This window comes from Nematocida homosporus (genome assembly GCF_024244095.1).
Source record: "Nematocida homosporus strain JUm1504 chromosome Unknown 4444, whole genome shotgun sequence".
In the NCBI taxonomy this organism is placed as follows: domain Eukaryota; kingdom Fungi; phylum Microsporidia; genus Nematocida; species Nematocida homosporus.
The window spans coordinates 224486-250829 of NW_026250688.1; the positions used below are offsets into that span (position 1 = coordinate 224486).

The 26344-nt window shown below is 40.1% G+C and overlaps 18 protein-coding genes across 18 annotated transcripts; 11 read left to right on the forward strand and 7 right to left on the reverse strand.

Moving 5' to 3' along the window:
- Positions 1 to 759: 759 nt before the first annotated feature.
- NEHOM01_0301 (uncharacterized protein) lies at positions 760 to 2481 on the forward strand (the record flags this gene model as incomplete). The annotated part of the gene is made up of 1 exon (XM_051489179.1): positions 760 to 2481. The coding sequence occupies one exon, from the start codon at positions 760 to 762 to the stop codon at positions 2479 to 2481; it is 1722 nt and encodes a 573-aa protein (XP_051345139.1).
- Positions 2482 to 2651: 170 nt separating this feature from the next.
- NEHOM01_0302 (uncharacterized protein) lies at positions 2652 to 3896 on the forward strand (the record flags this gene model as incomplete). The annotated part of the gene is made up of 1 exon (XM_051489180.1): positions 2652 to 3896. One exon carries the CDS (start codon positions 2652 to 2654, stop codon positions 3894 to 3896), a length of 1245 nt encoding a protein of 414 aa, XP_051345140.1.
- Positions 3897 to 4078: 182 nt separating this feature from the next.
- On the reverse strand, positions 4079 to 5008 carry NEHOM01_0303 (cytoplasmic tRNA 2-thiolation protein 1; the record flags this gene model as incomplete). The annotated part of the gene is made up of 1 exon (XM_051489181.1): positions 4079 to 5008. One exon carries the CDS (start codon positions 5006 to 5008, stop codon positions 4079 to 4081), a length of 930 nt encoding a protein of 309 aa, XP_051345141.1.
- Positions 5009 to 5095: 87 nt separating this feature from the next.
- NEHOM01_0185 (uncharacterized protein) lies at positions 5096 to 5344 on the forward strand (the record flags this gene model as incomplete). The annotated part of the gene is made up of 1 exon (XM_051489063.1): positions 5096 to 5344. The coding sequence occupies one exon, from the start codon at positions 5096 to 5098 to the stop codon at positions 5342 to 5344; it is 249 nt and encodes an 82-aa protein (XP_051345023.1).
- Positions 5345 to 5359: 15 nt separating this feature from the next.
- Positions 5360 to 6232, forward strand: NEHOM01_0304 (uncharacterized protein; the record flags this gene model as incomplete). Its single annotated transcript, XM_051489182.1, has 1 exon — positions 5360 to 6232. One exon carries the CDS (start codon positions 5360 to 5362, stop codon positions 6230 to 6232), a length of 873 nt encoding a protein of 290 aa, XP_051345142.1.
- A 652-nt stretch (positions 6233 to 6884) lies between these two features.
- Positions 6885 to 8555, forward strand: NEHOM01_0305 (uncharacterized protein; the record flags this gene model as incomplete). Its single annotated transcript, XM_051489183.1, has 1 exon — positions 6885 to 8555. One exon carries the CDS (start codon positions 6885 to 6887, stop codon positions 8553 to 8555), a length of 1671 nt encoding a protein of 556 aa, XP_051345143.1.
- Positions 8556 to 8672: 117 nt separating this feature from the next.
- On the reverse strand, positions 8673 to 10604 carry NEHOM01_0306 (chromosome transmission fidelity protein 1; the record flags this gene model as incomplete). The annotated part of the gene is made up of 1 exon (XM_051489184.1): positions 8673 to 10604. The coding sequence occupies one exon, from the start codon at positions 10602 to 10604 to the stop codon at positions 8673 to 8675; it is 1932 nt and encodes a 643-aa protein (XP_051345144.1).
- A 700-nt stretch (positions 10605 to 11304) lies between these two features.
- Positions 11305 to 11736, reverse strand: NEHOM01_0307 (large subunit ribosomal protein L23e; the record flags this gene model as incomplete). Its single annotated transcript, XM_051489185.1, has 1 exon — positions 11305 to 11736. One exon carries the CDS (start codon positions 11734 to 11736, stop codon positions 11305 to 11307), a length of 432 nt encoding a protein of 143 aa, XP_051345145.1.
- Positions 11737 to 11767: 31 nt separating this feature from the next.
- NEHOM01_0308 (cell division control protein 7) lies at positions 11768 to 12844 on the forward strand (the record flags this gene model as incomplete). Its single annotated transcript, XM_051489186.1, has 1 exon — positions 11768 to 12844. The coding sequence occupies one exon, from the start codon at positions 11768 to 11770 to the stop codon at positions 12842 to 12844; it is 1077 nt and encodes a 358-aa protein (XP_051345146.1).
- Positions 12845 to 13208: 364 nt separating this feature from the next.
- NEHOM01_0309 (uncharacterized protein) lies at positions 13209 to 14636 on the reverse strand (the record flags this gene model as incomplete). The annotated part of the gene is made up of 1 exon (XM_051489187.1): positions 13209 to 14636. The coding sequence occupies one exon, from the start codon at positions 14634 to 14636 to the stop codon at positions 13209 to 13211; it is 1428 nt and encodes a 475-aa protein (XP_051345147.1).
- Positions 14637 to 14802: 166 nt separating this feature from the next.
- Positions 14803 to 16446, forward strand: NEHOM01_0310 (elongator complex protein 3; the record flags this gene model as incomplete). Its single annotated transcript, XM_051489188.1, has 1 exon — positions 14803 to 16446. The coding sequence occupies one exon, from the start codon at positions 14803 to 14805 to the stop codon at positions 16444 to 16446; it is 1644 nt and encodes a 547-aa protein (XP_051345148.1).
- Positions 16447 to 17076: 630 nt separating this feature from the next.
- On the forward strand, positions 17077 to 18594 carry NEHOM01_0311 (ATP-dependent RNA helicase DDX5/DBP2; the record flags this gene model as incomplete). Its single annotated transcript, XM_051489189.1, has 1 exon — positions 17077 to 18594. The coding sequence occupies one exon, from the start codon at positions 17077 to 17079 to the stop codon at positions 18592 to 18594; it is 1518 nt and encodes a 505-aa protein (XP_051345149.1).
- An 856-nt stretch (positions 18595 to 19450) lies between these two features.
- NEHOM01_0312 (uncharacterized protein) lies at positions 19451 to 19906 on the reverse strand (the record flags this gene model as incomplete). The annotated part of the gene is made up of 1 exon (XM_051489190.1): positions 19451 to 19906. One exon carries the CDS (start codon positions 19904 to 19906, stop codon positions 19451 to 19453), a length of 456 nt encoding a protein of 151 aa, XP_051345150.1.
- A 209-nt stretch (positions 19907 to 20115) lies between these two features.
- Positions 20116 to 20757, forward strand: NEHOM01_0313 (uncharacterized protein; the record flags this gene model as incomplete). Its single annotated transcript, XM_051489191.1, has 1 exon — positions 20116 to 20757. The coding sequence occupies one exon, from the start codon at positions 20116 to 20118 to the stop codon at positions 20755 to 20757; it is 642 nt and encodes a 213-aa protein (XP_051345151.1).
- A 224-nt stretch (positions 20758 to 20981) lies between these two features.
- NEHOM01_0314 (uncharacterized protein) lies at positions 20982 to 21707 on the forward strand (the record flags this gene model as incomplete). Its single annotated transcript, XM_051489192.1, has 1 exon — positions 20982 to 21707. The coding sequence occupies one exon, from the start codon at positions 20982 to 20984 to the stop codon at positions 21705 to 21707; it is 726 nt and encodes a 241-aa protein (XP_051345152.1).
- Positions 21708 to 22421: 714 nt separating this feature from the next.
- NEHOM01_0315 (uncharacterized protein) lies at positions 22422 to 23207 on the forward strand (the record flags this gene model as incomplete). The annotated part of the gene is made up of 1 exon (XM_051489193.1): positions 22422 to 23207. The coding sequence occupies one exon, from the start codon at positions 22422 to 22424 to the stop codon at positions 23205 to 23207; it is 786 nt and encodes a 261-aa protein (XP_051345153.1).
- A 392-nt stretch (positions 23208 to 23599) lies between these two features.
- On the reverse strand, positions 23600 to 24526 carry NEHOM01_0316 (uncharacterized protein; the record flags this gene model as incomplete). The annotated part of the gene is made up of 1 exon (XM_051489194.1): positions 23600 to 24526. One exon carries the CDS (start codon positions 24524 to 24526, stop codon positions 23600 to 23602), a length of 927 nt encoding a protein of 308 aa, XP_051345154.1.
- Positions 24527 to 25534: 1008 nt separating this feature from the next.
- NEHOM01_0317 (uncharacterized protein) lies at positions 25535 to 26344 on the reverse strand (the record flags this gene model as incomplete). The annotated part of the gene is made up of 1 exon (XM_051489195.1): positions 25535 to 26344. A coding segment is annotated over one exon (810 nt), but the record flags the coding sequence as incomplete, so codon positions are not given.

Below are 26344 nucleotides of genomic sequence, written 5' to 3' on the forward strand. Positions count from 1 at the left end.
TGCTTCTTGTGTTTATTCTACAACTTGCTATCTTATCCCTACTTCTAGGCCATTGTTTAATATAGTGTAATGAGCAAACAAGCGGCAATATATCCATATGCAGCCATTTCAAAACAAACGCATATCTGTTTTGGTCTAATCAAAGCCAAACAACACAGTTAATTCAATTGTAACAAGAGACACTTCGTAGTATTGCCATTAGTCTTGATGTTTGCGAGTATATCAGGTTGTATGGTTTGCCTATACGCCAACAACTAACTAAACCCAATGTTACGTTACAGTATTTAGCTGGTGCGTTGATAGGAATAAAAACAATGATTCGATATCTAGAGACGGCATTGATTGCCTAGTTAGTGCTCAATAGAATACATTTATTCTAAGAGCATTGCTACAACCCAATACCAACCGGCCTAAAGGCATATTTAATCTCAGTGGTGACATTTTTAGCTGAATGCGGCTGCAGACGAAGCCTCATCCTTTGTCATGAACATGGTGATAAGCGGTGTATTAAGCGGTATCTGGCTAGCCTATCATTTGTGCCGATGTAGCTCTTTATTATACTACTCTATGAAAAGATAGCTGAATTTAACCATTACGGGTATCCCACTGCATAGAGTATGTTTTGGCATGATTCTTCTATCAATTCAAACACTCCTTTGGCGATATAGTTACTTCGGTCTTGGCATAGTGTGGAAGGATGGCTAACTCGGTTGTTTTGATTAAAATGGTAGATAATCGACAAATACCAATAAAACGCAAATGGGCACCAAGTTTATTAGGTCTCAATTCGGTATTTACCAATTAGTTTGCTTGTGTGCTTGTGTATGGCTCGTTTGCTGCCAACAGATAGGAAGAAGCAATGACTATGTAGAAGGGCCATTGGACAGTTTAGACAGACTGGGGCTAGCATTGCGAACTATGATAACTTCTCTCTCCGGGCTACTAGTATGGCTACAGCAAGTGCCCAATGAAATAAGTAGAAGAGTTCCTTTGCTGGGGCTGTCTGAAGAAGCAATTCGAACACTAAACCGAATAATGCAAGTAATGGGCCGCTTGCAACTAGTGACAACCGAACAAATGGAGCTAGCAGTGGCACGGCTATTAATAGTTGAATTGACACAAAACAATTGTCTGGAGGAGTTACTGCTAATCAATCGAGCCTTACAAGCACTACAAAGCCGGTATAACGAACTGCTTGCCGCGAATCGTTTGCCGGGCCGAGAAGAACACCAATTCAATGAAGCTTTGGTAAGACAAGCAAGACTGCCACTATCTCAATGGCCAATAGACGATAAAGACATAGAGGTTCTTTTTGATCTTTTCTTAGCTGATAAGTATTCTGAACCAGTAAACAAGGTCGCATCGTTCAAGCAATTGTTTTTGGCATATTACAACCCTTACAATCCTTGTTGGTTTGAACTATCTAGTTGTCATAATCCACCAGATAGATATAATGCATGCTTGAATAACAACTGGACTGAAAACGCCTTGGCAAACCTATTGCGTGTTTTAAAGAAGTGCACTCGAATCCAGATCAAGATATTTCGCATCCAAATAACCCACTCACACATCCACACTACGATCCCTATCCTCTTTCGTCTTTTATCAATAATCCGACCGCCACGACATCGGCATAAAGCATTATATATCAACATTTCTAGATTGGAACCAGCATCCAACCCAAACCCACTCTCGGCCGAATGCCCACTGCTGCCTGATGGTTTCCAAATGCCAACGCAAAGCACTAATTGGCCGCAATATAATATTACAATAAGGCTCAATAACATTACTAAGCCCAACCAAGTAGCCCTCTGGCCAATACTTTCGTCCTTTCCAATATCATCCTTATCAATATATACGCCTCTAATTCAGAAGATTGACTTTCTTGACAATATAAACTGGACAGACAACTACGTTCTAATTTTGAAACTCAACACACCCAACACTATCCTCACCTTGCCACCCCCGCCCACTATCAAGGGAACAACCAACCGACTTACCTGCCAGCAACTATCTATTACCACCGACCTACCCTTAACCTACCCCAACCCAAAACTCGCACACTACCCAAACATTGTAGTTATGGGTCTTAGTGATTATCTCCAGCCAATTAGCCACCGCAACCCCGGCATAGCGCAAGTTCAAAAAGTAGTTTTGACTATCAACATTCTGATATCCTATACTGTCTTTGATCTCAACCAATCTATGTTTATTGCACAACTCGTAATAACTGAACTTCCTTCTAACCTTACTCCACAAATAGCCCAAGACATACACGCCCAACTAATTACACTCCGCTCCCAATTAGCCAATCAGGATCCATCTTCTAATTATGATGCTAACCCCAACACACCCCAATACCAGATTCTCACCCACGCTCTAAGTCTCGTCTTTCGGGAAGGAGCCGGAATAAACTGCAACAATCCGCCCACTAGCCATCCATTCTTCGCCTGCTGCCCCTATCTACTAACCCAATACTAACCCAATGCCAGTTGAGTTACATAAAAGTCGATGTTAATGTGAACATTGCGCCATCTTTGATCTTGGGAGTACTATCGCAATGGGTGAACCAAGTATCATTATGGGTGTATCAGTAGAGGGTCAAGTGATATCAGCGCAGCAAGTATAAGTATCCCAATAATACATAGAACATGGAACGCCTAGACAAAAGAAAGTCTTACATCATTGGTGCAATAGCACTTAGTATCCTAGTTATCGGCAGTGGCGCCGTGTATATCTACTTCCATAATCGCGACATCACTAACCCAAACAAAGCTAGTACTAACCAACCTAGCCAGTCAAAGCCAGGCACAGAACCACCTACCAATCCAGAAGACAAAACCACTCCCCCAGCTCCCAGCGCACCCATCGAAGAGCCCTGCAAAGCTCCAGCAGAAGATTCCGGTGACGCGCTTTCTAGCTACACACCAGCAACTATCAACACAACGAACCTCTTCCCAGATCCTAAACCCACCGAACTCCAAGCAGATGCCGAGAAAGCCGAGCTACTAGAATTCCTAACCAAGCATATCATCCCCACCACCGCCAAACCCGCCGAGAACTCAAGCCCCAGCAAGATCAGCCAACTCAAGCAATCATTGAAGGATAAATTCGCACAAGCCAAAACCAAATTCCGAGCACTCTTTAAGTTCAAACCAACAACTGATCCAGAGCCAACTCCAGAACCCCAACCAGCTCCAGAGCCCCAACCCAAACCCAATACTAGTCCAATCGCACCAATGCAGACTTCTGAAGCTATCAAACTCGAACTAGATCCCAATACTAAGCCGCCCTACCAACAGTACATTGTAACTACCTCCCCCACTGCCACCTGCTACTGCATTACTGTCAACGCACTTGTTAATGACATCCGACTCGCCCAGATAAATACAATCAAAGTGCATTCAGTCATGCTCATCTGTACCAATGATGAACAGTACCAAAAAATCAACCCAGTCACTTTCCACGGTCTCTTAGTTCTTCTTGAGAAGTTCGAAGGCCTAACTTCACTCATTGTCCACATGCCACCCGAAAAGACCGCCATTGATACTAACCCAACCGAGGCTAACCGAGAGCAAATACAACTCAGCCGCCAAAACGTCATAGACCGTCTCTTCACCAAGATAGAAACTCTAAAACTATACGATCTTAACGACGAGCTTTTTAATGAGTTCATCCAATTCTTCACACACGAAACAGCCCAACGACTCACCCGTCTTGAAATAGGCTGCACCAACCTCCAAAGCATCCAACCACTCAGCACCAAGAAATGGTCCGGCCTCAAGAGACTTACCCTAACCAACGTCACCCCCGAGAAAGAAAAGTCGTCCGGCTACCAGGAGTACTTTGCCACTCTCAAAGAAACACTATCATCTACCGAATGTTGCATTAAGTGATTTATTACTATCAACATCATCAATAAATTATTACTTGATTTAGATTAGATTGAGTTAAGTTAAGCTGACTTGAGTTGAGTTAATATTATGTTAAGTTGACTTGAGTTAAGTTAATATTAGGTTAGATTGGGTTGAGTTGACTTGACTTGAGTTAATATTAGATTGAGTTAGTTGGTATTAAGTTAGTTGTTGGTAATATCGAGAGTTTTAAGAAGGAGACAAGCTTTACAAACTCCAGAACTCCCAGAGCATTGCCGGGCACAAATGGAACAGGGCTTAGTCACTCCCTGCCCACTTCTATTTCTCTGCACTAAATCACCCGATTTGATAATCAACTTAATGGCCGCTGGATCTTGCTTTTCTAAGCTCTTAATGTACGTCCGAGCTACTCCCCGAAAAGCCCCAGGTGAGTACTTGCACTCTGTTGAGAAGTAAGGCAGTTTACGATAAAAGGCATACATAACAATCTCCTTCTCATAAACACGCATTAAAGGCTTGCACCGTCTTACTACTCCTTCTACACCCATATCAGTCACTCCTTTCGTACATCTAACCAACCTACTTATATCCCCTCGCAAATAGTTCATAATAACCGTTTCGGCCAAATCATCAGCATTATGCCCAGTTGCAATCATATCCCCACCTAACTCACGTGCTCCATCCTCCAAAGATCCCCGTCTAAATACACCACAGTACGTACAATTATTCTTGCGCCCAATTTGAGCCACAACTCCATCCATGGAAATCTTGAACTTTTCTTGGTAGCTCGTAATGAGCAAAGGCAAACCTAAATCCTGCTCATTCTGTTTAACTACAGCAATAGACTTATCTCTATACCCGGCAATTCCCTCATCAATACACAAGAGTTTCAAATCAAGACCATACTCATATCTTTGATTAAGAAGGGCTAAAATCGATGCCAAAACCGTTGAGTCTTTCCCACCACTCACCCCCACCACCAAAGTACGCACTCCCTTAAACATATCCGTTTCCAAAACAGTTTGATGAACTTCCATCTCAATCGCCGCCAAAAAACACACCTTGCACAACTTATCGCGATTTGAAGGTCTAATAACAACAGCCGGCGCCCGACTACACGTATAACAACTCATCGTAATAAAAAAAGAGGCCAATCGGTTGCTATCTACCATAAACAGTAATTCTAAATCTAAAGCCAAGTTTCACTACCAAAACACCCGATGCGCACCGAGATTAAAAAGGAAGCCCAAAAACTAGCTCAAGAAGCCCAACACGTCTACCTAGCTATCAACCAACACAATGCCCACTTAGAAACTCTCGAACGTCAAACTCAAAAAGTAGAACACAAAAGCATCAAACTCGCACAAAAACTACTCCAAACCATGCGTACTATCCAAAAGGATGGCCGTAATACTATCATTGCTATTTTGGTTTTTACTATCGTTATCTTACTGATATACTTAGTCTAACTCAAATTTTTTCGAATGACGAAACACGAGAACAAAGTTGTTATTAAGTTGGGCCAAATTACACCCGCCTTTGCTAAGTTAGTGCTTGATTGTCGGTCCTGGTTCGTCCCTGCAGTGTCTAAGAACTTAATTGAAGAGAAGAGTTGGAAAATCAAAGATTACGTCAAGTTAGCTAAACATTTCCTTTCTTCTCACATACTGGCCTTTTCACAATCAGTTGAACATAACAATCTTAAGATTATCTCATTACGTGAGAATGGTAAGACTTTCTATTTTAAAGTATGCAAATATCTCTTATCTCCTTCTTTGTTCAAAAAAGATCTAGGATTTAATGCGCGTAATAACGGTTATTTAGTTATTCCTTTTAATATTGATAAGTCCGATCCAATTTATGAGATGATTGATGAGATGAAAAGAAATGCACCTAATTCTTATCTTACTTCACGTGCTTTGGTTATTAAAGGTCTTGGTGATCATCAGTATATCTTCTCTCACTATCTAGTACAGAAAGAAGAGAAACCGGGTCAGGCTAATTTAGTTAAACTATCTTTACAAGAGATAGGACCTCGGATGGAACTTAAGCTGCAAAAGATTGAAGAAGGTATCTGTTCTGGTGAAGTACTCTATCATACTTATATTCAGAAGACACCAGAAGAACTTAAGGCTAGAGAAGAGGCTTTACAGGCTAAACGGGCTTTGCGATTACAACGACGTAGTGAGCAAGAAGAGAACGTGCGTAAGAAGAATCCTAAACGGGTTAAGTTAAGTGGAGATAAGGAAAAAGATAAGAATGATAGTGAAGGTAGTGAAGGTAGTGATATTAGTCAGTCAGATAGTGGGTCAGAGGAACAATCCGATTGGTCTTCAGCTAAGGAGAACATGCCCTAGTTTGGAGTTGAGTTGAGTTGAGTTACGATGTGGTGCTAACTTTGTGCTAACTTGATCTTAACTTGATCGTTTTTAACATAGAATAAACTCTAACTTGCTATATTGTATTAGGTTGTGTTTAGTAGGGTGTTGTGTTTAGTATTGGGTTATCTAATCTGTGATTTTGATTTTGATTGTGTTGAGTTAGTTTGAGTTAGTATTATGTTAGTATTGAAAGTAGTAGGTTGTAAAATAGCAAATATGTTATTATCCTAACCTAACCCAACCCAACTCCAACTCAATACTACTCATAATCAATAAATTGAACCTATCCTCACCCATCCTCACTCAACTCAACCTCACTCAACTCAACCTCACACAACCTAATACCAACCCTATCTTATGGCTTAGCTGGATTAGAATGTATTGAGTTAGTATTGAGTTGGTATTGTGTTGGTATGATCTAGTAAAGATAGATGTAGTAACGCAAGGTATGATTGGGTTAAATTGGAGTGGGTTGTTGAATGGTAGGAGATAAGAGGTGAAATATGAAATGGTTTGGAGCTATAAAGGGGTTGGAGAGGGGTAAAGGATTGAGAAGATAAGGATTATTGGCTGATAAGGGGGTGGAAATAGAGGGGACTCTTTTATTTTCACTTTTTTGTAACTTGTGATGATCAAACTAATGAATAAGAATTATTTCGAAAGAAAACCATGGTTTCTGGCTATTATTGGGTTGGGATTTGTTGGGTTGGGTTGGGTAATGGTTGTTTTTAGTCGAAATAGGAAAGATCCTGATCAGATGATCAATGAAATGCCTACTAATCAGCCAAATGATGTTTTGATTGATGACGTGTCAATTTCAAAATCTGGACAAAATAATAGTAATCCTCTCATCCCAATGGATTATGATGAATCAAGATTTATTTTGGATGATTTATCGGTAGTTTATGTAATTCAGAACACAGATGAACAAGTGTTGGAGCATGTTGAATTGTCGTTTTTGAAATCTCCTTTGGTTTATAAGGAGTGTAAATTAGCTAAGGTGGTTGATGTTTCTGAGAAGGAATATACCTTGCATTTAGATGGTGAACATAAGTACTTGCCTACTTACTTGGTTAATATCTGTAAATGGATTATTGTTCAGAAGTACTGGATTACGGGTATTGAAATTAAGTTGGCGGTTCTTTATTCTTCTTTGGCCGATCTTTTGAAGTATACGAATGCTCGAGTTGTGACTTTGGTTGAGTGCCGGATTGGATTAGAGGCTTTGGTGGCTTTAGGAGGGTGTTCTTTGTTAGATACTTTGATTATAGCTAACAATTGTAAATTTATAGATATGGATGTGAATGGTGCAGGACATGATACTGGCTTATCGGTGGTTAGTCCTGGGCCTAAATCCAGTTGGAAAGTTTCGGTATCCTATCCGGCCACTCTTATTATTGCTAACCAGAAGGAAGGTTTAGTGGCCACTTTGTTACAGACAGTTCGGTTTGCTAATTTGCGTTCATTAGAGCTGAAGAACACAATGCTTACCGATTTAAGTGTTTTGGGGTACGTTGATGCGACTGGAGTACAAGAACTGTATATTGTAAATGAGCTGAATTTAGCTAAAGTATCTCTAGCGGGTATTGCTAAATGGACTAACTTGCATACTTTAGTGATTTGCAAGAACCAGATTGGCTACCAGATTGAACTATCTGAACTGGGCTATGAAGCACTTAAAAAGCTTAGGACCCTTCAGATTGAGCACTACTTATATGCTAAACTGATTAGCCATCGGCTCATTAAGTTTAATAGTGAGAATGAAATTACTATTCTGGTTGAACACCCGCCTAAAACTCTCTATGGTGAAGTTCGCACGATTAAGTGCTTTTTTGACCCGGCTACGGCTTACATTGAAGTATACATTCCCTTGGAAGGACTTGATCTGGTGTTAATGACTGAAATGAGATACCCATTCGCACTGCTTAAACCTAAAACCCTCTTTATTGATTGCATGACTAAAAATGCGATTGTTCTCCCTAAACACGATCTGGTTTGGAAAGGTCTGTCTGAATCGTACAAAGATGCCTCCTCACTTAAAACTCTTATCATTAATTCGGTCCAACAAACCGGTCCTATCAATACCCCAACTAATACTTACTTTGCCGATATGAAGTACTTTACCCAAGTCACTCAGTTCCTTTGGGAGTTTATTCAGCTGCCCAATACTAAACTACTGATTGCTCTTCGTCGTGCTAATCCAACTCAAACTCCAGCCGCCACTCTATTTGTACAGACTCCATTAGAAAGAAGGTTCTTCCCCTTCCTAACCCCAACTCTTAAACAAATCCTAAGCTAGCTTGCCCAATAATAACCTAGATAAACAGCTAGTCAGACTAATAAATATATCAACTATTCTTATAACCTAATACTAACCCAATAATACTAATCCAATACTATCATTCACCAACCCAAACTAATTCCGAGTACTCACTTGCCAACTCTTAAGTCTAGTAGCCGCTTCAGTAAGTGTTTCAGAGGAAGTTGTTACTTTTAAGTTCTTCTGCACCCATTGACTTATCTTGCTTTGGTACTTGATAAAACGAGTATCCAATAGAATTACATAGCAATAATCACTCGCTTTCCGAACAGCCCGGCCAATTGTCTGATTAACCACACACATAGCTCGGTCAATAAAGAACTCTTTTCCTTGTAGTTTAAGTTGGTAAGCCGTTTCCGCCGTAGGTTTAGGCAATGGCAGTCCCCCAATAATCAGCACCCGGCACAATTCATCGGCAAAGTTAACTCCTTCACTAAAACACCCGCCCATAACACAGAATAGCAAAGCCTTCTTCTGTTGCGCAATCTTCAAGCGGTAAGTAGCTAAAGAACTATCTCCTTCAAACAAACACTCAATCCCCTTATCTAAAGCCAAGCCCCCATCCATTTTCTCCTTCATTTGACCCACGCGTTCTTTACACATCCCCAATACATCCTTAGACTGAACAAAAACCAGCACGCCCCCTGAATCTATCCGCTGAACATGTTCTACCGCCAAATCACAAATCTTACGCACCTCTATCTCACGCCGCGGGTAAGTAAAAAGCGCGTCATTACAGAGACTAACTACTATATTCTGACATACGGCCGGATAACTCTTACTCACTACTTCCCGCTTAAACAACTTACCTATATCAGTTGAGGGAAACAAAGTCCCACCAATAATCAGCACACTTTTCGCACTGTTCAAGTGACTAAGAAACTCCCCTGGTAAAACACTCTTCAAAACCAACCGCTCTTCACTCGCCATCACATAACTACTCTTATCACACCGACCCAAAAGTTCAGCTAATTTACCCATCTGGTCAATACACACTCCCACCCGGTTTTCAATATCACTAGCTCGTAAAGGCGCAATCCATCGGCCCGGTCGGTACTTCTTAATACTTTCCCCAATTTGCAACAGATCAGTCTCCGCCAAGTCACACAAGTAAATAAACCGATTAATCCCAACTATCTCCCCATCTCCACTCAGTCCGTACTGGTACACCTTCTCCATCAAAATGTACAGTTCCAAAACCATTACTCGTTTCTTCCCAACTTCCTTACCCAGGTACTCTTTCGTTTCATGCAAGGCCATCTTTATCTCATTCAAATCTACCTCCACCGAATTCTCTTCTACCACACTCCCGTACAAATTATGTCCTTCATCCACAATCACCAAAGCATCACTAGCCCAAATCCGGTACTCTGCAAAGAAGTCCGGCTTCAGAATATGCGAGTACGGCAGAATAACAAAACCACTCCGTGGCACTTGATTACGCAAGTAGTAATAAGGACACTCCCCACATTCCCGTCCCCGTTTAACAGCCGCCTCAATACTAATTGTCTCCTGTCTCTCTCCTAAACCACCCCGATGGGTCTGCCACTTATTGTAATACGCACACTTCTTCTGAGCAACCACCAACTGGCAAGCATGATTAATATCCACTGATTCCCGCACTCGTTCATGAATACAAGTCACTCGCCTACTACCCAGTACTACTCCTAAGTACTTCCTACCCACCACTCTATTCAGCCAAGCCAACTCTTTAACCACCTGATCCATCTGTTCATGTGTCCGACAAGCATAAATCACTTGTTTCGGCCTAGTCTTATACAGCTCACCCAGAATCTGCACATTTTCCACCGATACTCCTCCTAAATCCACTTCCTCACCCAAGTATCCCATACCAATCAGCAAAGCAGAGACTGTCTTCCCCGTCCCAGTCGGACTCTCAAGCACCCCAAGACCACCCCCATCCACAATCTCCAATCCATCCTTTACCATCTCCAACTGCCCCGGGTACAATCTAATCCCCGACAACTCACCCACTAACTGAGCCAAATCTAACCCGCGCCCAACCATAAAAATACTCACTCACTCCCAACTCCCCTTTCAACTACCACAACTACACTCTCTCTTGGGTTAGTATAAGATAGCAATCTACTTTACTTTACTATACTGACTACTAAGTGAATACCAACTGAATAACACATAATATACTGACTACTATATTCTACTTTACTGAATACCAACTGAATGACATATTATAATATACTCTATTGACTACTTTACTTTACTCTACTGGCTACTCTACTCTACTGAATAACATACTCTACTCTACTTTATTGACTACCAACTGAATAGCATACCAACTCTGCTGACTAACATACTATAATATACTCTATTGACTACTCTACTGGTTACTCTAGTGACTACTCTACTGGTTACTCTAGTGACTACTCTACTTTACTTTACTATATTGACTACTCTACTGCATACTAACTGAATAACATACTATATTCTACTTTACTGACTAACATACTTTACTGACTAACATACTTTACTGACTACTATACTATAATATACTTTATTGACTACTTTACTGAATAACATACTTACTTTACTGACTACTTTACTGAATACCAACTGAATAACATACTAGCATATACTCTACTGAATATCAACTGAATACCATACTAACTCAACTCAACTCAACTCAACTCAACTCAATACATAATTTAACGCAACTTGTTGTTTATTAGTTTGTCGTTCCATCCATAGCTTACTTAACACAAGAAGCCATAGCTGCAATCTTTGACCAATGATCAGCACATTCCTTAGCTACTGGCCCAGAAACTGCCGTTCCTTTTGGCTCACCTTTAGGAGTAATAACCACTGCTGCATTATCTTCAAATGAAATGAAAAGACCCTCTTTACGCCGCCAAGACTTCCTCTGTCTAATTAACACAGCTGGAACAACCTTCTTACGCATATCTGGCTTACCCTTCTTAACTGACGTAATCAGAATATCTCCAGGTGAAGCAAAAGGCAACCTACTTAAAGTCGTTCTAGGACCTTTTACTGCAATGATTTTAAGGACATTCGCGCCACCATTATCGGCACACTTAATTACTGAACCTACTTGGACACCAGGAGTCATCCTATATCTGCCACCAATACGCGTAATACCCGACTTTTCGTTCTTGCCTACCATTACTACAGGGGAATGGAAAAAGAAAAGAAAAATGGAAGAGACATCTCAATGGGGTAGATTTAAAGCGATAAGAAAGATAGGCGAAGGGACTTTTAGTTCTGTCTTTCTAGTGGAGGATAAGAAGACCTGTCGTGAATTAGCTCTTAAAAGAATTACTCAGACCACTGCTCCTTCTAGAATAGCTAATGAGTTACGGTATCTTTTGGAGTTGAAAGGAGAAAGGAATATTATTGAGTTAGTAGCTGTAGTTAGAGATAAGAATGATGTTTTGATGGCCTTTCCTTATATAGTAAGTACTGATTTTAAGGAGATATTGAGTAAAAGGTCTTTGGCTGATATTAAGTCTTACATGCGCGAGTTGTTACAAGGACTGGTGCCAGTTCATGCTTTAGGTATTATTCATCGTGATATTAAGCCGGGGAACTTCCTCTATAATATGGAGACTAAGCAAGGATGTCTGATTGATTTTGGACTTTCGCAAAGAGTCAGTCTGGATATGAGTAGTAGTAGTAGTAGTAGAGTAGGGAGTAGTAGAGTAGGTGGTAGTGGAGTGAGTAGTGGAGGAGTTGGAGGAGTGGCTAAGAAGCAGAGGTTCTTCTTTACGGCTTATCCTAGTTTGCGAGGGGGAGATAAGAGTTCGGTGACGAGACCGCCGGGGTACTTGTTAAGGGATGGACGACCGGGTATGGATGCGGCTAGATCGGGTACGCGGGGGTTTAGGGCGCCGGAAGTCTTATTTAGAGTGGAGAATCAAACGACGGCTATAGATGTATGGAGTGCTGGGGTGATTTTATTGGTCTTGTTAGCGAAGAAGTATCCTTTCTTCTGTGAGAAGGATGATGTAAGTGCTTTGGTAGAATTAGCTGGTATATTTGGAGGTCAGGAGATGAGAGAAGCAGCTAGACATTATCAAAGAGTTTGGAAGAGTAATATAGAAGAGTGTATTGGTACTAAGATACCCTTTCGTACGGTAGTTAAGTTATGTACGGGTGGGAATGAGATGTATCCGGATTCAGTCTTTGACTTACTAGATAAGATGTTAGCTTTAAAGGATGTAGAACGTATTACAGCTGAAGAAGCCTTAAGACATCGATTCTTCCTAGATTAAAGTAAGTTTATGTTAAGTTAGTATTGAGTTGAGTTGAGTTAGTTAAAAGGATAATAAAGGCTACTGAAGAAGAATTTGGGTTGGGTTAGGATTTGGTTTTAGTTTTAAATTGGGTTAGTATTGAGTTGAGATAAGATTATGTTAGTATTGAGGTGGGTTAAGTTAGATTGAGGTGGATTAAGTTGAGTTGGGTTAAGTTAGATGATGTTATTGAGTTAGATTGAGGTAGGTTAAGTTGAGATAAGACTAAGTTAGATGATGTTATTAACTTGAGATAAGACTAAGTCAGATGATGTTATTAAGTTATTAAGTTGATATAAAATAAGATTGAGATAGTAGCTGAATAAATTAGTAGATAAGTTGTTTATTGGGAGGTGGGTGTTGGGGTGGATTTATGGGGGCGGTGACGGCCGGAAAGATCGGCGGGAGTGGCAGGAAGGTCTGAATCATCTTGTGGAGGTGCAGGGGCATTTAAAGAAGCAGAAACACGACGGGACATACCACAAAGACAAATGAACTGGCCATAGTACTTAGAAAGACTCCAGAGGTACATAACTAAACTAGGCGGATAGAAAGGAACAATCATGAAGTAAGAGAAAAAGACCCGGGCAAATATTAGATTAATAATAGTAGCTAAGTATCCATCTAGACCAAATTGAGCTGTTATACTATCTATACCACAAGCTAGCATAAAGATAGAAAGAGTTGCTAAGACAAGAGCACCTAAAGATTGTGGGAAAAGAAGTACGTGTCCATAAGCTAGTAAAGAAGTTCTTAAGTACTCGTCAAAGAATGAGTTGGTACTAGATGACTTAGTAGTGAATAAAACTCGGCCTAACACATGCATAAACTTAGACCCTTGTATATTCCAGGCAGCACACATTTCAGCAAAACTACCAGATAAGATTAGTTCTTTAGGTTTAGTATTGCTCATATCAGTAATAAAATGAGTTAAGTAACTAGCCTCCTCTAAGTACCATTTCGCTAAAAGACTTAACTGGCCCACTACGCCTAGTAACTCAATCATAGGAACAGCCCAAAGACCATTAGTCTTACTAGCAGCAGCTACTACTTGCTGGTAAATAACGGGATAAACTACTAGCCAAGTCAAACCTACCCCAAACTTAGCCAATCCCAAAGCAACCAATCGGTAGTACTCCTTAATAGCTAAGTGTTCTTTGATTGTGGCAATCCGTTTAGCATCAGTTTCTTGTCCTACTTCGGCATCTATCTTCTCCTTAGGAATTTGGGCAGTTAGAGTAGTATACCCTAAATCTTGCCACTTACTATAAGCAGCATAGGACAGAACTGGCCCATAACGCATCCCAGGAATAAAGAAGATGTACCCAAAGTACCGCATAACTCCCATTGACTGGGGCAAGTATTCTAGTGCTAAGTAAACGTACTTCATAAAAAGCACTGATAAGGTCAAGAACAAATTGTTATCATTCGTATCATAAACCAAGTAAGCTATAAGCATTAGAATTAAGTTCAAAGCAACAACAACTTTAACTCGACTATCTTTCTCTTTTAAGGGCAGATAGCATAAAAACAAGTTCACAACTACACTCAGTACAATCAAACTCAAATTAAGCGTATTATAAAGTATACCCAAGATCAAAAGACCAAAGATTAGATGTAAAATCTCACGAATGTACAAACAGTTAGATAAATGCGGACTTAAAAAAGAGAGTAAATAAGATAAGATAGAGGCCAAAACTAAACGATGATCCGCTGGGGATATTTTAGTTAGCGAAGTATTAAGTAATTCAACTAAATAATCAATCTGCATGGTCAAAAAATAAAAAGGAGTTAAACCCTTCCATTTTCCTTATCGGCTAGCTCTTATTTTGGTTTAAGGAAACTTAAATACTCACTAAATAACAAGTAAATACTAATCTAAGTTCAAAATCAAGAGATATACCATATAAGGATATTGGCAGCAATCGCAAATTTTTATGGGTTGTCATGTTCTCAATACTAAACAATCATCTGGAACTCTACAACAGGCCTGTCTAGAGATAGTCATGACCCTAAAAGAAGATAAGGATCGCAAAATCAACATTAAGACTCTTACCCAGCAGATAGCCAAAAAGCACCAGCTCAAAGATACGCCAAAATTATCCCAAATCTTAGCAACTGTCCCGGAAGAGGAAAAGGATGTTTTAGCCCGATTAAGAGTAAAACCCGTCCGCACAGCTTCCGGAGTAGCTGTAGTAGCTGTCATGGCTAAGCCACATCGTTGTCCACATATTGCCATTACTGGTAACATCTGTGTTTACTGTCCAGGTGGTCCTGATTCTGATTTTGAGTACAGCACTCAATCGTATACGGGCTACGAACCCACTAGTATGCGCGCCATTAGAAGTAGATACGATCCTTATAAACAAAGTAGAGATAGATTAACCCAACTATCTATTTTAGGTCATAGTACAGATAAGGTTGAGTATATTATTATGGGAGGTACATTTATGTCTTTAGACCGTCAGTACCGTAGCTGGTTCATCACTAAATTACATGATGCTCTTTCTGGTCGTGAGTCACACTCCTTAGAAGAGGCTATTTTCTTCAGTGAGCGTAGTCCTAACAAATGTGTTGGTTTAACGATTGAAACTCGTCCGGACTTCTGTATGGAAAGTCATTTAAACGATTTACTCTCTTATGGCTGCACTCGTTTAGAAGTAGGCGTACAAAGTGTTTTTGAAGATGTTGCAGTTGATACTAATAGAGGACACTCAGTCCGAGATGTTTGTGAATCTTTCAAACTAACTAAAGATACGGGATATAAGATAGTTACGCATATGATGCCCAATCTACCCAATGTAGATATGGAAAGAGATGTTTTACAGTTTCATGAGTTCTTTGCTAATCCTAAGTTCCGAACCGATGGACTTAAGATTTATCCTACTCTAGTTATTCGTGGCACCGGGTTGTATGAACTTTGGAAGAACGGCAAGTACACTAACTACTCACCTAACGACTTAATTGATCTCCTGGCCAAAATCTTTGTGATGGTTCCTCCTTGGATTCGTATCTATCGCGTACAAAGAGATATTCCAATGACTCTAGTTAGTTCTGGAGTCGAACATGGTAATATTCGTGAGATAGTTCTGGCCCGAATGGCTGAGCAAGGCTTTGCCTGTCGTGATATTCGCACACGAGAAGTAGGTATTCAGAACATTCATACGCAAGAGTTACCCGATAAAGTAGAGCTTGTCCGTCGGGACTATTTCGCTAGTGGTGGCTGGGAGACTTTCTTAGCCTATGAAGATACGACTAAGGATATTCTAGTTGGTCTTTTACGTCTCCGTCGACCGGGCCGTCATCTTTTCCGACCTGAGTTACAAGGTGCCGTAAGTATTATCCGCGAACTTCATGTCTATGGCAGTGCCGTTCCAGTCGAAGGTCGGGACCTAAGTAAATTCCAGCACCAAGGCTATGGCAAACTGCTTATCCAAGAAGCCGAGCGAATTGCCCAAGAAGAGCACCACTCAACCAAAATAGCCATTATTTCCGGAATCGGCACTCGCAACTACTACCGCAAACTCGGCTACTACCTCGATGGCGCGTACATGTCCAAAGACCTACCGGCCACCCACTAGAACATCCCAACTTACCACTCACGACCACAACTTAAGTACAACATCTTAAGTAATATCTTAAAAGTAAGATCAATAAAGCAACATTTACTTAACTACACACTCCATTACTTATTTACACAACTACTAACTCATAACTACTAACTTAACTACACACCAACCCCATAAGATAAGACTTTCACACCATCTTTTTGAGACAACGCCATCCTTTCACATATCATCACATTAAGTTAAGTTAGGCTGGGTGGAGTTAAGATAAGTTAAAGATAAGATTTAGCTACTATCTAGTATTATTTATTGAGTAGCCATTACATTATTCACTTACACATACTACTTGCGCAACCCCACTCAACCTAACCCCGCTCAACACCAACCTAACCCCACATAACCCCACTCAACTCAATACTAATGTTATCTTAATTTAACTAATTTTAACTTAATTGAATATTAAAATTAATTTCCTTATGGGGTAATGACGTAATAAAATAACATTTATTTCCTTTTATGGTAACCGTTTGACTCATTTTCCTAATATGGTAATCACAACCAACCATCACCTAACGTCATCCCAATACTAACCCAACCATTTCCCGACAAATCCCACCTATAAATAGTAAAATTTTTTAATCCAGCATGGCATACAACAGCTTCGGCAACAACCGACCTGGCAGCGACTTCAAAAGACGTGATACTTGGGGTGGCGATAGAAAAGAAAATTCCAGATTTAATTCCTCCGGCCCCAGAAGACCTTTCGGTGACTCAGTCAAAGATAACGGACCAGTTGATTTTGAAAAAGTCTTCTACACCGAACATTCAGAGTTATCTAAACTAACCGATGAACAAGTTTCAAAAACTAGAAAAGATTTTGATATGACTATCACTGGTGATAATATTCCTAAACCATGCATGAACTTTGAGTATATGGGCTTCCCCATGAACATTCTTAAAGAGTTCAGCCGTTGTGGATTCACAGCTCCTACTCCTATTCAAGCCCAAGGTGTCCCTATGGCCTTATCTGGTAGAGATATGGTAGGTATAGCTAATACTGGTTCAGGTAAGACCTTATCTTTTATTCTTCCAGCTATGATACATGCCAAGGCCCAACAACCACTAAGAAATGGTGATGGTCCGATTGTTTTGGTTTTAGCCCCTACTCGTGAACTTGTCTCACAGATAGAGGAAGAAGCCTCTAAGTATGCTAAGTATTTTGGACTAAGAACTACTTCTGTCTTTGGAGGAGTATCTTCTGGTCCTCAGAAATCAGCCTTAAGAAGAGGAGTTGAAATTTTGATAGCCACACCGGGTAGATTGATAGATCTTTACGATCAAAGAGCTTTGTTTTTAAGTAGAGTAACTTTTATGGTCTTAGATGAAGCCGATCGGATGTTAGATATGGGATTTGAGCCGCAATTGAAGAAGATCATTCCCGAGACGAATCCCAAACGGCAAACTCTAATGTGGAGTGCTACTTGGCCTAAAGAAGTCAAGGAATTAGCCCGGAGTTATATGAAGGATTATATTCAAGTTAAGATTGGAACGGCTGATTTAGTAGCTAATGCTAAGATTGTTCAAAAGACTTATATGGTAGATCATTGGGAGAAAGATAAGACTTTATCTGAGATCTTATCAGAAGTAGGAGGGGATGAGTCTAACAATCCACGAATTATTATCTTTTGTAATCAAAAGAGACGTTGTGATGAGTTAGTAGATAAGATGCAAGAGTATGGCTGGCCAGCTGAAGCTCTGCATGGAGATAAGGCTCAAAATCAAAGAGATAAGATTATTGCTGATTTTAAATCGGGTCGTCGGACTATTTTAGTGGCTACTGATGTGGCTGCTCGTGGTTTAGATGTTAAAGACGTTAAAGCCGTGATTAATTACGACTTCCCGACTAATTGTGAGGATTACATCCACCGGATAGGCCGGACGGCTCGAGGGAACAGTGTAGAGGGCCATTCCTTTACGTTCTTCTCAGCTAGGGATGATAGAAGCAATGCCAAGAAGTATGTGGAGATCTTGAAGGAGACGAATCAGGAAATACCTGCGCAGTTAAGTACGTTAGCTATGTCCCGTGGGGGCAGTGGTGGCGGTAATCGGCGGTATGGCGGTAATGGCGGGGGTTTCCGGGGTGGCCGTGGAGGCAAGTGGTAAGCCCATAGACTGAGCGAGTTATGAAGACCTGCAAGATGATAATAAATCTAATAGACAGACTAATCATAACTCTTTTAGTAAGCCTTTATCTGATCGTTTTTTATCTTATCTTCTTTTTTATCTCTTTATCATTTTATTGCCTTATCTTATCTTCTTATCTTATTTTCTTATCTTATCTCCTTATTTTATCTTATCTCATTATTTTAAGCCAATAAGGTATTTTTGCTTTGATTTGGGATCTAAATCTAGATAATAAAAAGCTATCTTAAAAACGTTATATCAAGTTATGGTTACGTTACGATTATGTTATGTATTGGGTTGGGTTATGGTGGATTGGGTTGGGTTAAGTTAGGATTTTGTCGTGTTGGTAAGTGACTACACGCCGTTTTCAACCAATACCAAACCAATACTAACTCAATAGTCATATTAGATACTCTTCAGATTATTGAATGAAGTATCAGTGCTGGCTATGACGGGTACAACACCTAATTGGGTTGGTATCTTCTTAAACTAAATACATCTAGTGTTTATAGTTTGGAGTTGTCCTCTACCAATCTCTAACTCTACCAACCTCTAACACAACACACCCCACTACCAACTCAATGAAACTGCTGATGAAGAATAAAGATGCACTAACTTGTGTTTATCTTCTTGAAACAGATTGCAATGCAACTGACATAATTTAAGGACCCATAATCTTTACTAGTAAAGAATGTTAGTATATTGAACACCACAGATTTTAATAAAGATACGGTTTGAGTTAGTGTTGAGTTAAGTTAAGTTGGTGTTAAGTTGAGTTAGTATTGGTTTGGATGTAGTTAGTAATGACAAGATGGTGATTTTGTAAAATGGACTGTTAGATATTGAGTGGTGGTATGGGGTGCTGGGACGGGGTAAAGAAGAGGAGAAGTTGTTGGAAGTTGGTGTAACAGAAAACCCAGTTGAGAGTGAGTAGGAGGACAATGGGAATAAGTAGACCAATAGATACGAATGCGCATAAACATAATAGATAGCAGCGTGCATAATGCCAGGCAATATTGGCACAGTTGTGGTTGGGTTGGGTGAACATAAGCACTATAATACGGCTGACAATGAAGATAGTGACTAGACTGGCTAGAATAGGAAATAAATTAAGGGAGACTAGATAGATACGTGGTAGGATCCAAGAACAAGTGGGTGATGTTTCGAGTGTGTGGTACAGATGACTTAGATAGAAGTAGATGGCTGCATTCATAATGAGAGTGGAAAGAGCTGAGATAAGAAGAATTAGGCCATCTTTGTTTAATACTCGAATTAGAGATAGTGGTAACATGTGGTTATTCTAAAAAAGAAACCAGATACTTAGTATTAGGTTAGGCAGTGTAGGTTGTGACACGATCAAAATGATTTGAGTTGAGCTGGATTGGGTTGGATTGAGTTGAGTATGTTGAGTAAAGTTGGGCTACGGAAGATGGGAAAGATAGTGATTGGTGAGTTGGGAATTAAATTTAAACACGAGATTGGTGGTAAAAGCTGTAGAAGATGGGTAGATTGTTGAGATGTTTGCATGAGATGGCTAAATTGGAAACTCAGGAAATGAACTGGCTGAGCCAGGTTTGGTGGGGTTTGGAGTTGTATATGGGGGTTAGTAATTTGGTGTTGCGATCTTATTTGGCTGGAGTCTTATATATGCAGAGATGGGGGTTAAATAGTCAAGAGAAGGTGTTGGGCTGGGGGTGGATGGGGTGTATTGGGGTACTAATGGTTGGGCCGGGGTTGTACTCAATGGTTATTTCTGGTTGGAACTTGATTATGACGTGTGAGGCGGATAGTACTAGTAAACGGGTGTCTGATATGTACTCTTTATGGATGGTGGTGTTTATTTATTCCATGATGAGTATTCCCATGGTTTTGTTTCGTTGTTGGATTGCTTTGTTGTTATTGTTTGGTCTGATTGCGGTTAAAGAAAGTGAATGGATGTTATTTATTGGATTGTTGCCTAATTTGGTAATTAAGATAAGAGGGGGCGGTGTTCTGATAAGATCGCTTTGGAATAAACGTCGAAGTAACTCCAAAACTGCGTATGGGTTGGCATTGGCTAATAAGATCATAGACGTTTGCTCATTGGGTATGTGCTTAGATCTGCTGGTTCATGAGATGCCTTGGAAGTTTGGAAGGAGTTAGGTTGTATTGAGTTAGGTTGGTTTGTGATGGGATGGGATGGAATGGAATATTAGGTTGATTTTGTATTAAGGTGGCCATTAGGCAATGTTTAGATGGGGAGTTTATTGACAAATGTTGATATTTAATGAAGTCTGATCTCTGATATCATAATCAGACAAAATTTGCAATAATGTCCTAAAAAGGAAAATCTCCTCGAAATAAATAGAGATTGATTAAAAAAACGGATGGTTAATGTTGCCCAATGTGTTCTGCACGCTTGCAATATAGGAAAAGAACGTCGAGATTATCTTAAGAAACAGTCATTTTTCGTCTATCTCTTTATCTGGTGCATGTCTACTATGAAGAATGCTCATTTATACATACTGATGTATACCAAACAAGTGGCTTTTCAATCTAAACCAAACGACACGTTTTTAGCGCCTAATAGTCTAATGTGCTTTTTGGTGCAATTACTCTTCAGCGTTTATAGCTTATATATTATGCTGATGTGGGGTACTAGATTTGTCATTCATTATCGCAAGCGCTTTGCTGCTGGTGGTATTGGGCCTTTCCTGTGCTTTACATCAACGGTTGGATCGGCTATTAAGAACTGGTTTTTGAAGTTGCTTCAAGAATGCTTGACTGGAATAGTACTGGGAATATTGTTGGCCCAACTTCCACCTCACCACTTCGTTGGTAAGGGATTGCTTTTTATCCTTTACAGTTTCTTGTTGGCGGCCAAAATCAGTAATTTCAAAACACTGATAAAAAGATGCGCCAAAGCCACTGATCAAGATGAAAAGATGGGTTACATCATTGTTTTGATCAAAAACACCATCTCAACCTACTTGTTGTTCCTAGTAATGATTCTTTTATTCACTATTACTGATCATAGACCAGTGTTTCCCAGTGCTACATTTGAAGCAAAATTCCAGTATACCGGGGATCCTTCTGACTTTAAAGGTCAATAATTACAAGTGATAGAGACCACTCTCTAATAAACCACCCTAGAAATCTGTTATTGTTATGGCATTTAAATGAAAGGCCAGTAATGCATGCCTATTACGATTGCGTAGCGGGTTAATTGGTAGATTATTGGCCTTCTAAATTGTTTAGTATCTAAATTGGGTTAGTATTGGGTTTAGTGAGACCATGCAACTCAGTTCATTAATGTTAAAGCCTGGATTTATACCCTCAAGATTGATTTGATGCTAAAATCCAATTTATTGGGTTAGTATAGTGCCTAATACGAAGTCCATCTTAACCAATACATACTCTATTAAAGACAATCCTTGAGGTGAGTGTGGGCACCATTTATTGAGTGAATATAGGCGTGAGTGAGTACGACTTCGTACTGAGTGAGTGTAGATATACAAAACTAAAGTGGTCAAAACTGCCTGGTTATATTAAAATTACGTCGTGGCCGTAACATCAATTGATGGCTATTAGTGCATAACCTGCCAGAGATCAGGTTGATCGTATTGGTATTGGGTTAGTATTGGCTAGTGGTTCTAGGGCGGCCCCGCATAGAGATATATCGAAGGCCTCATTAAGATGTGTGGGAATGCTACAAACACTACACTAACCCAAGACTAACATATTTTCAAATAATAGCTAAATCGTCAAAATTTCCTTTTTGGGTAATTCTGGGGACTATAATTTGTAATATTATTTTGGACTAGTAAATGAACGCCACTCTCAAGCCGAGTCAGCCTTATGCAATACTTAATAACGATAGTTTGTTGGAAGAAGAACTAGTCCGCACCCCAACTGCTTTTGAACACTGTTTTGACATCTTTAACCAAGAATATGACAAGTTCAAAAGGATTATGCCATTTAATGGGGTCTACGCCATACAAACGCTAGCAGCCCTTATCATTATTTCGATAATCCTAGTTGCTTCTATCAATATAACCCTATCTTGGGGAACCCTGGATACTTTAACTTGTGCTTTGATTGGCATAAGTTTTGCAATCTGTATAATCTCGTCAGTAGTTGAAACCGTAGTATTCGTAGGTAGTGGTATTGCCGGTGCCAAATCGTCTAAAAACTCACAGAGCATGCTCTTGGTGATCGCCGACATAGTGACATATATATTAAGCTCTATGGTTCTTATCCTTATTGGAGTTTGTCTCATAATTGTGCTGGCATCCTCTCCTAAAATAGTGACCCCAATTCTCGGTGCTTTGGCTGCTCTAATCTATCTCCTAATCAGAACGGCTCAGACGGTTTCTATTTGGAGATGTATGGTAAAAGAGTCCATCGGGAACACTGGCATAACCTCAAAGCGCAAGCAAGGATTCTACTTGGCGATGTCCACCTACATAGTAGAACTGGTATTCACTGGCGCGCTTTTTGGAATGGCTATCTTTGCTTTGACTCAACCTAGCTTCCTTGACCTACTCCAACTCTCTGCTGAGCATACAGACGCCATTTGTAAGGTCTTCACGAAAATAACGACATTCATCTAGTGCCAGAAACCCGATAGTTATCAATCTACGCATTGCTGTCTTCTTGTATGTGACCCAAATATGCCAATAATGAACAAAATAGCAATAAAGACGTTTTTTGATATCTGGTTAGGAACAAATAGAGTTGAGTTAGCATTCGGTTAAAAGTAGATGCGCTCAACTTGCAATCAAGCTAACACCAAATACCCACTCAATAATCTGGTTTGATCTGTGCTAGCTTAGTGCGAATCTAAAGTATCTAGTGGAGAATACCATCAGTTTATTAAAGCAAATCTTGACTTTAAACTTACATATCAATAAGTCAACTATGATAATTTTGGCAGGCTAACTTTATAGATTACACTCAATACATTCCTCAATATGATAAGACATAAAGCGTACTCGACAGTTAGTTAGTGGACTGGCGTCGGACTTTGTTGTGCTAAAAGCTCCGCGCAGAAGAGGAAAATGGTCATCCCAATGTTCATTCCCGTGAAGACCATGGTTAGCTTATATATTCTATCGACAATCAAAAATCCAGCTCGGCGTTTAGGGCCCAGATCATCGTCGGTCGACTCACATCGTTTAGCAGCATTGAGAGACCTGATCCGCAATAATAGCATTCGTACCTCAATAAAGCACAGAATGAAGATAATAATGTTGCAGTTATGATGATTAAGGAGGCCAAGGAGAACGCAAACGAGTATGGCAGACAGGATGGCACCTATATGCGTAAAGCCTCTAAAGATATAATACTGGAGAGTGCAATTAACAGGATTACGTTTCTGTGCTTGGCAGTTCAATGTGTAGCGGGGAATGCATGTGTTTGCTGCCACTGCCATCTTGGTAAGTATCACAGTGATTGTAAAGAGTAACATAAGGAAGGCAACAATAAAGACCCATGGGCTATGGCTATTCATGTTGTATAGATAGATGTTTAGCTGGGAGACAAACGATACGAAAGTGAATGCGCCAAGAAAATCATCCAATACACTTGCCAGTCTTAGCGGCAGAAGGCTTCTAAGTTTCCAGTCTTCGAGATTGCTTATCTTAACATACTCTCCTAAGACAGATTCGATAGGAAGGAAGACTGGTTGGCCGGTCTTATAACTCGTATAGGTGGGACAGTATATTGTTTTGGGCGCGGGCAATGCATTTGGAGTTGTGTTTGTCTCGTAGCCTGGTGTTGTATTGTCAGATAGACTAGGGTTTGGGGCGCCTATTGGAAGATGATGGTTGATAGGATTAGATGCCAATGTGACTGCTACAGAAGGGGTGGAATTTGTAAATAACGACTCATATGTTGGGGGCAAGTCTTTATCGCTACTTGTTTGGTCCATGTTCTAACAAAAATTGGCCATATTTATAATTTCACCTCACATCTTCAAACAGGGAAATCAATGATTTTTATTACATCTTCTAATTTGGAAATGTTACCTTGGAATTTTACTTTAATCCTATTTATGACTCTCGGAAATAATATATCTTAGATAGCGAAGCTTTGCTAAGGCCGAGCCTCAATGTATATAAATGTGTATGGTTTATTGACTTTTGTATATCCTGTCTTATTGTTTTCTAAGGTTTTATTTAGGATATCGCTATCTTGTTTGTGCTATTGTTAGGCCTATCATTAATATCTGAGTTCACATCTGGCTGGCAAGTCGTAGGTTGAATCAATCTTAACTTACAGAGGTTGATCTTGTTAATGTACACATTCATTCTACGTTTATTTAGATATCGTGATAGGTTGGTTAGGAATTCTCCGTAGAGGCAATAATGTCAAGCTTGTCGGAACTCTCTCTAGAGTTGCACCCTACTGCCCGGTTTGGTTACTCTCTAGAGTTGCACCCTTCTGCCCGGTTTGGTTATGCCAGGTCCAGATTAGCACCTTAGATTAATATTCTGCGACCAACCCAATACTAACTGTGGTGTTCAGAGTATCCACCACCTTTCTTGGCTTGTATTGGATTAGTATTAGGTTGGTATTGGTTGAGAACGGCGGGCTGCCACTTACCAACACGACATTTATATATCTTTGGAATGTTTTAGCCAACGAGCTTTTGAGGCTTCAGACTATTTCACTCCAATAATCAATTACAAACCCAGCCAACAAAACAATCAACTTTAGCTTATCACAAACTTAGTAGTATCTAGACTTAATGGGAAATTTATTCTTCTGAGCACTTTATCGTGATATCATTATCACAATATACGTGATAAAGTAGCAATATCTATTAAACTAAAGCCAAGCTTTAAGTTAGTACTAAAATTGCCACTCTGGCCGTTAGAATCAACTAACCCAAAGCCAACCCATTGCAAAGTGCAGTCGGCTATTAGCATCTAGTCACTTACATTTGTGACTGATCCAGGGCCCTCACTCCACCAATAGCAACACCAATACTAACGATAGCAGTTACGACAACCAAGACAGCAAAAGCAACCTCGAGCTTGTACATATATCCGGCGATACGATACCCACTAGCGCGGTTTAGACTCATGTCCTGAGTCTTCGCTTCCTCTCTCTTGTCCTTGTTGAGAGCTGAGAGACGGTAGATTGACATTATAAGGGCAAGGAAGCCGAGCACAGTAGCAATACCCATGAAAGAGAAAGGAGAAATGTCGAAGACTACAAGGATAAGAATCTCAACAATTGTTACTGCGAGGGTCCATTTGATCATTTGCCTGATATAGTACCAAATAGCATCCCAAACTGGATTAGGTCGCTTGGCCATACGATTCACCATGCATCGAGCGAAGAAGGCCCTTATACCTAATACGAAGGCTGTTAGGTTAAGGGCCGTTATCAATAAGAAAAGACCGAAGAAGAAGAGAGAAACAAGTGATACGCCCGATGCCATGTAATCGGAATAGTTGTATAACAGACCAATCATAGCGTTAGAGAATCCAATAACTATATAGTTGAAAATAGTTGCTAGTCTTAATGGCAAAGCTTGTCTAAGCTTCCAGTCTTGTACGTTACTGATTTTAACGTACTCTTCCATTGACGAGCCACTAATAGTGAGGATAGGCTTCTTGTTCGTGTAGTAATGGTATCTAGGATAATATGGAGTTAGATTCTCAGTGGGCAGTGGTACTTTTGGGGGGATGGAAGATGGACCGTCTTGATGGTATGTCGAAGGGGTGAGGTGGGGCGTGTT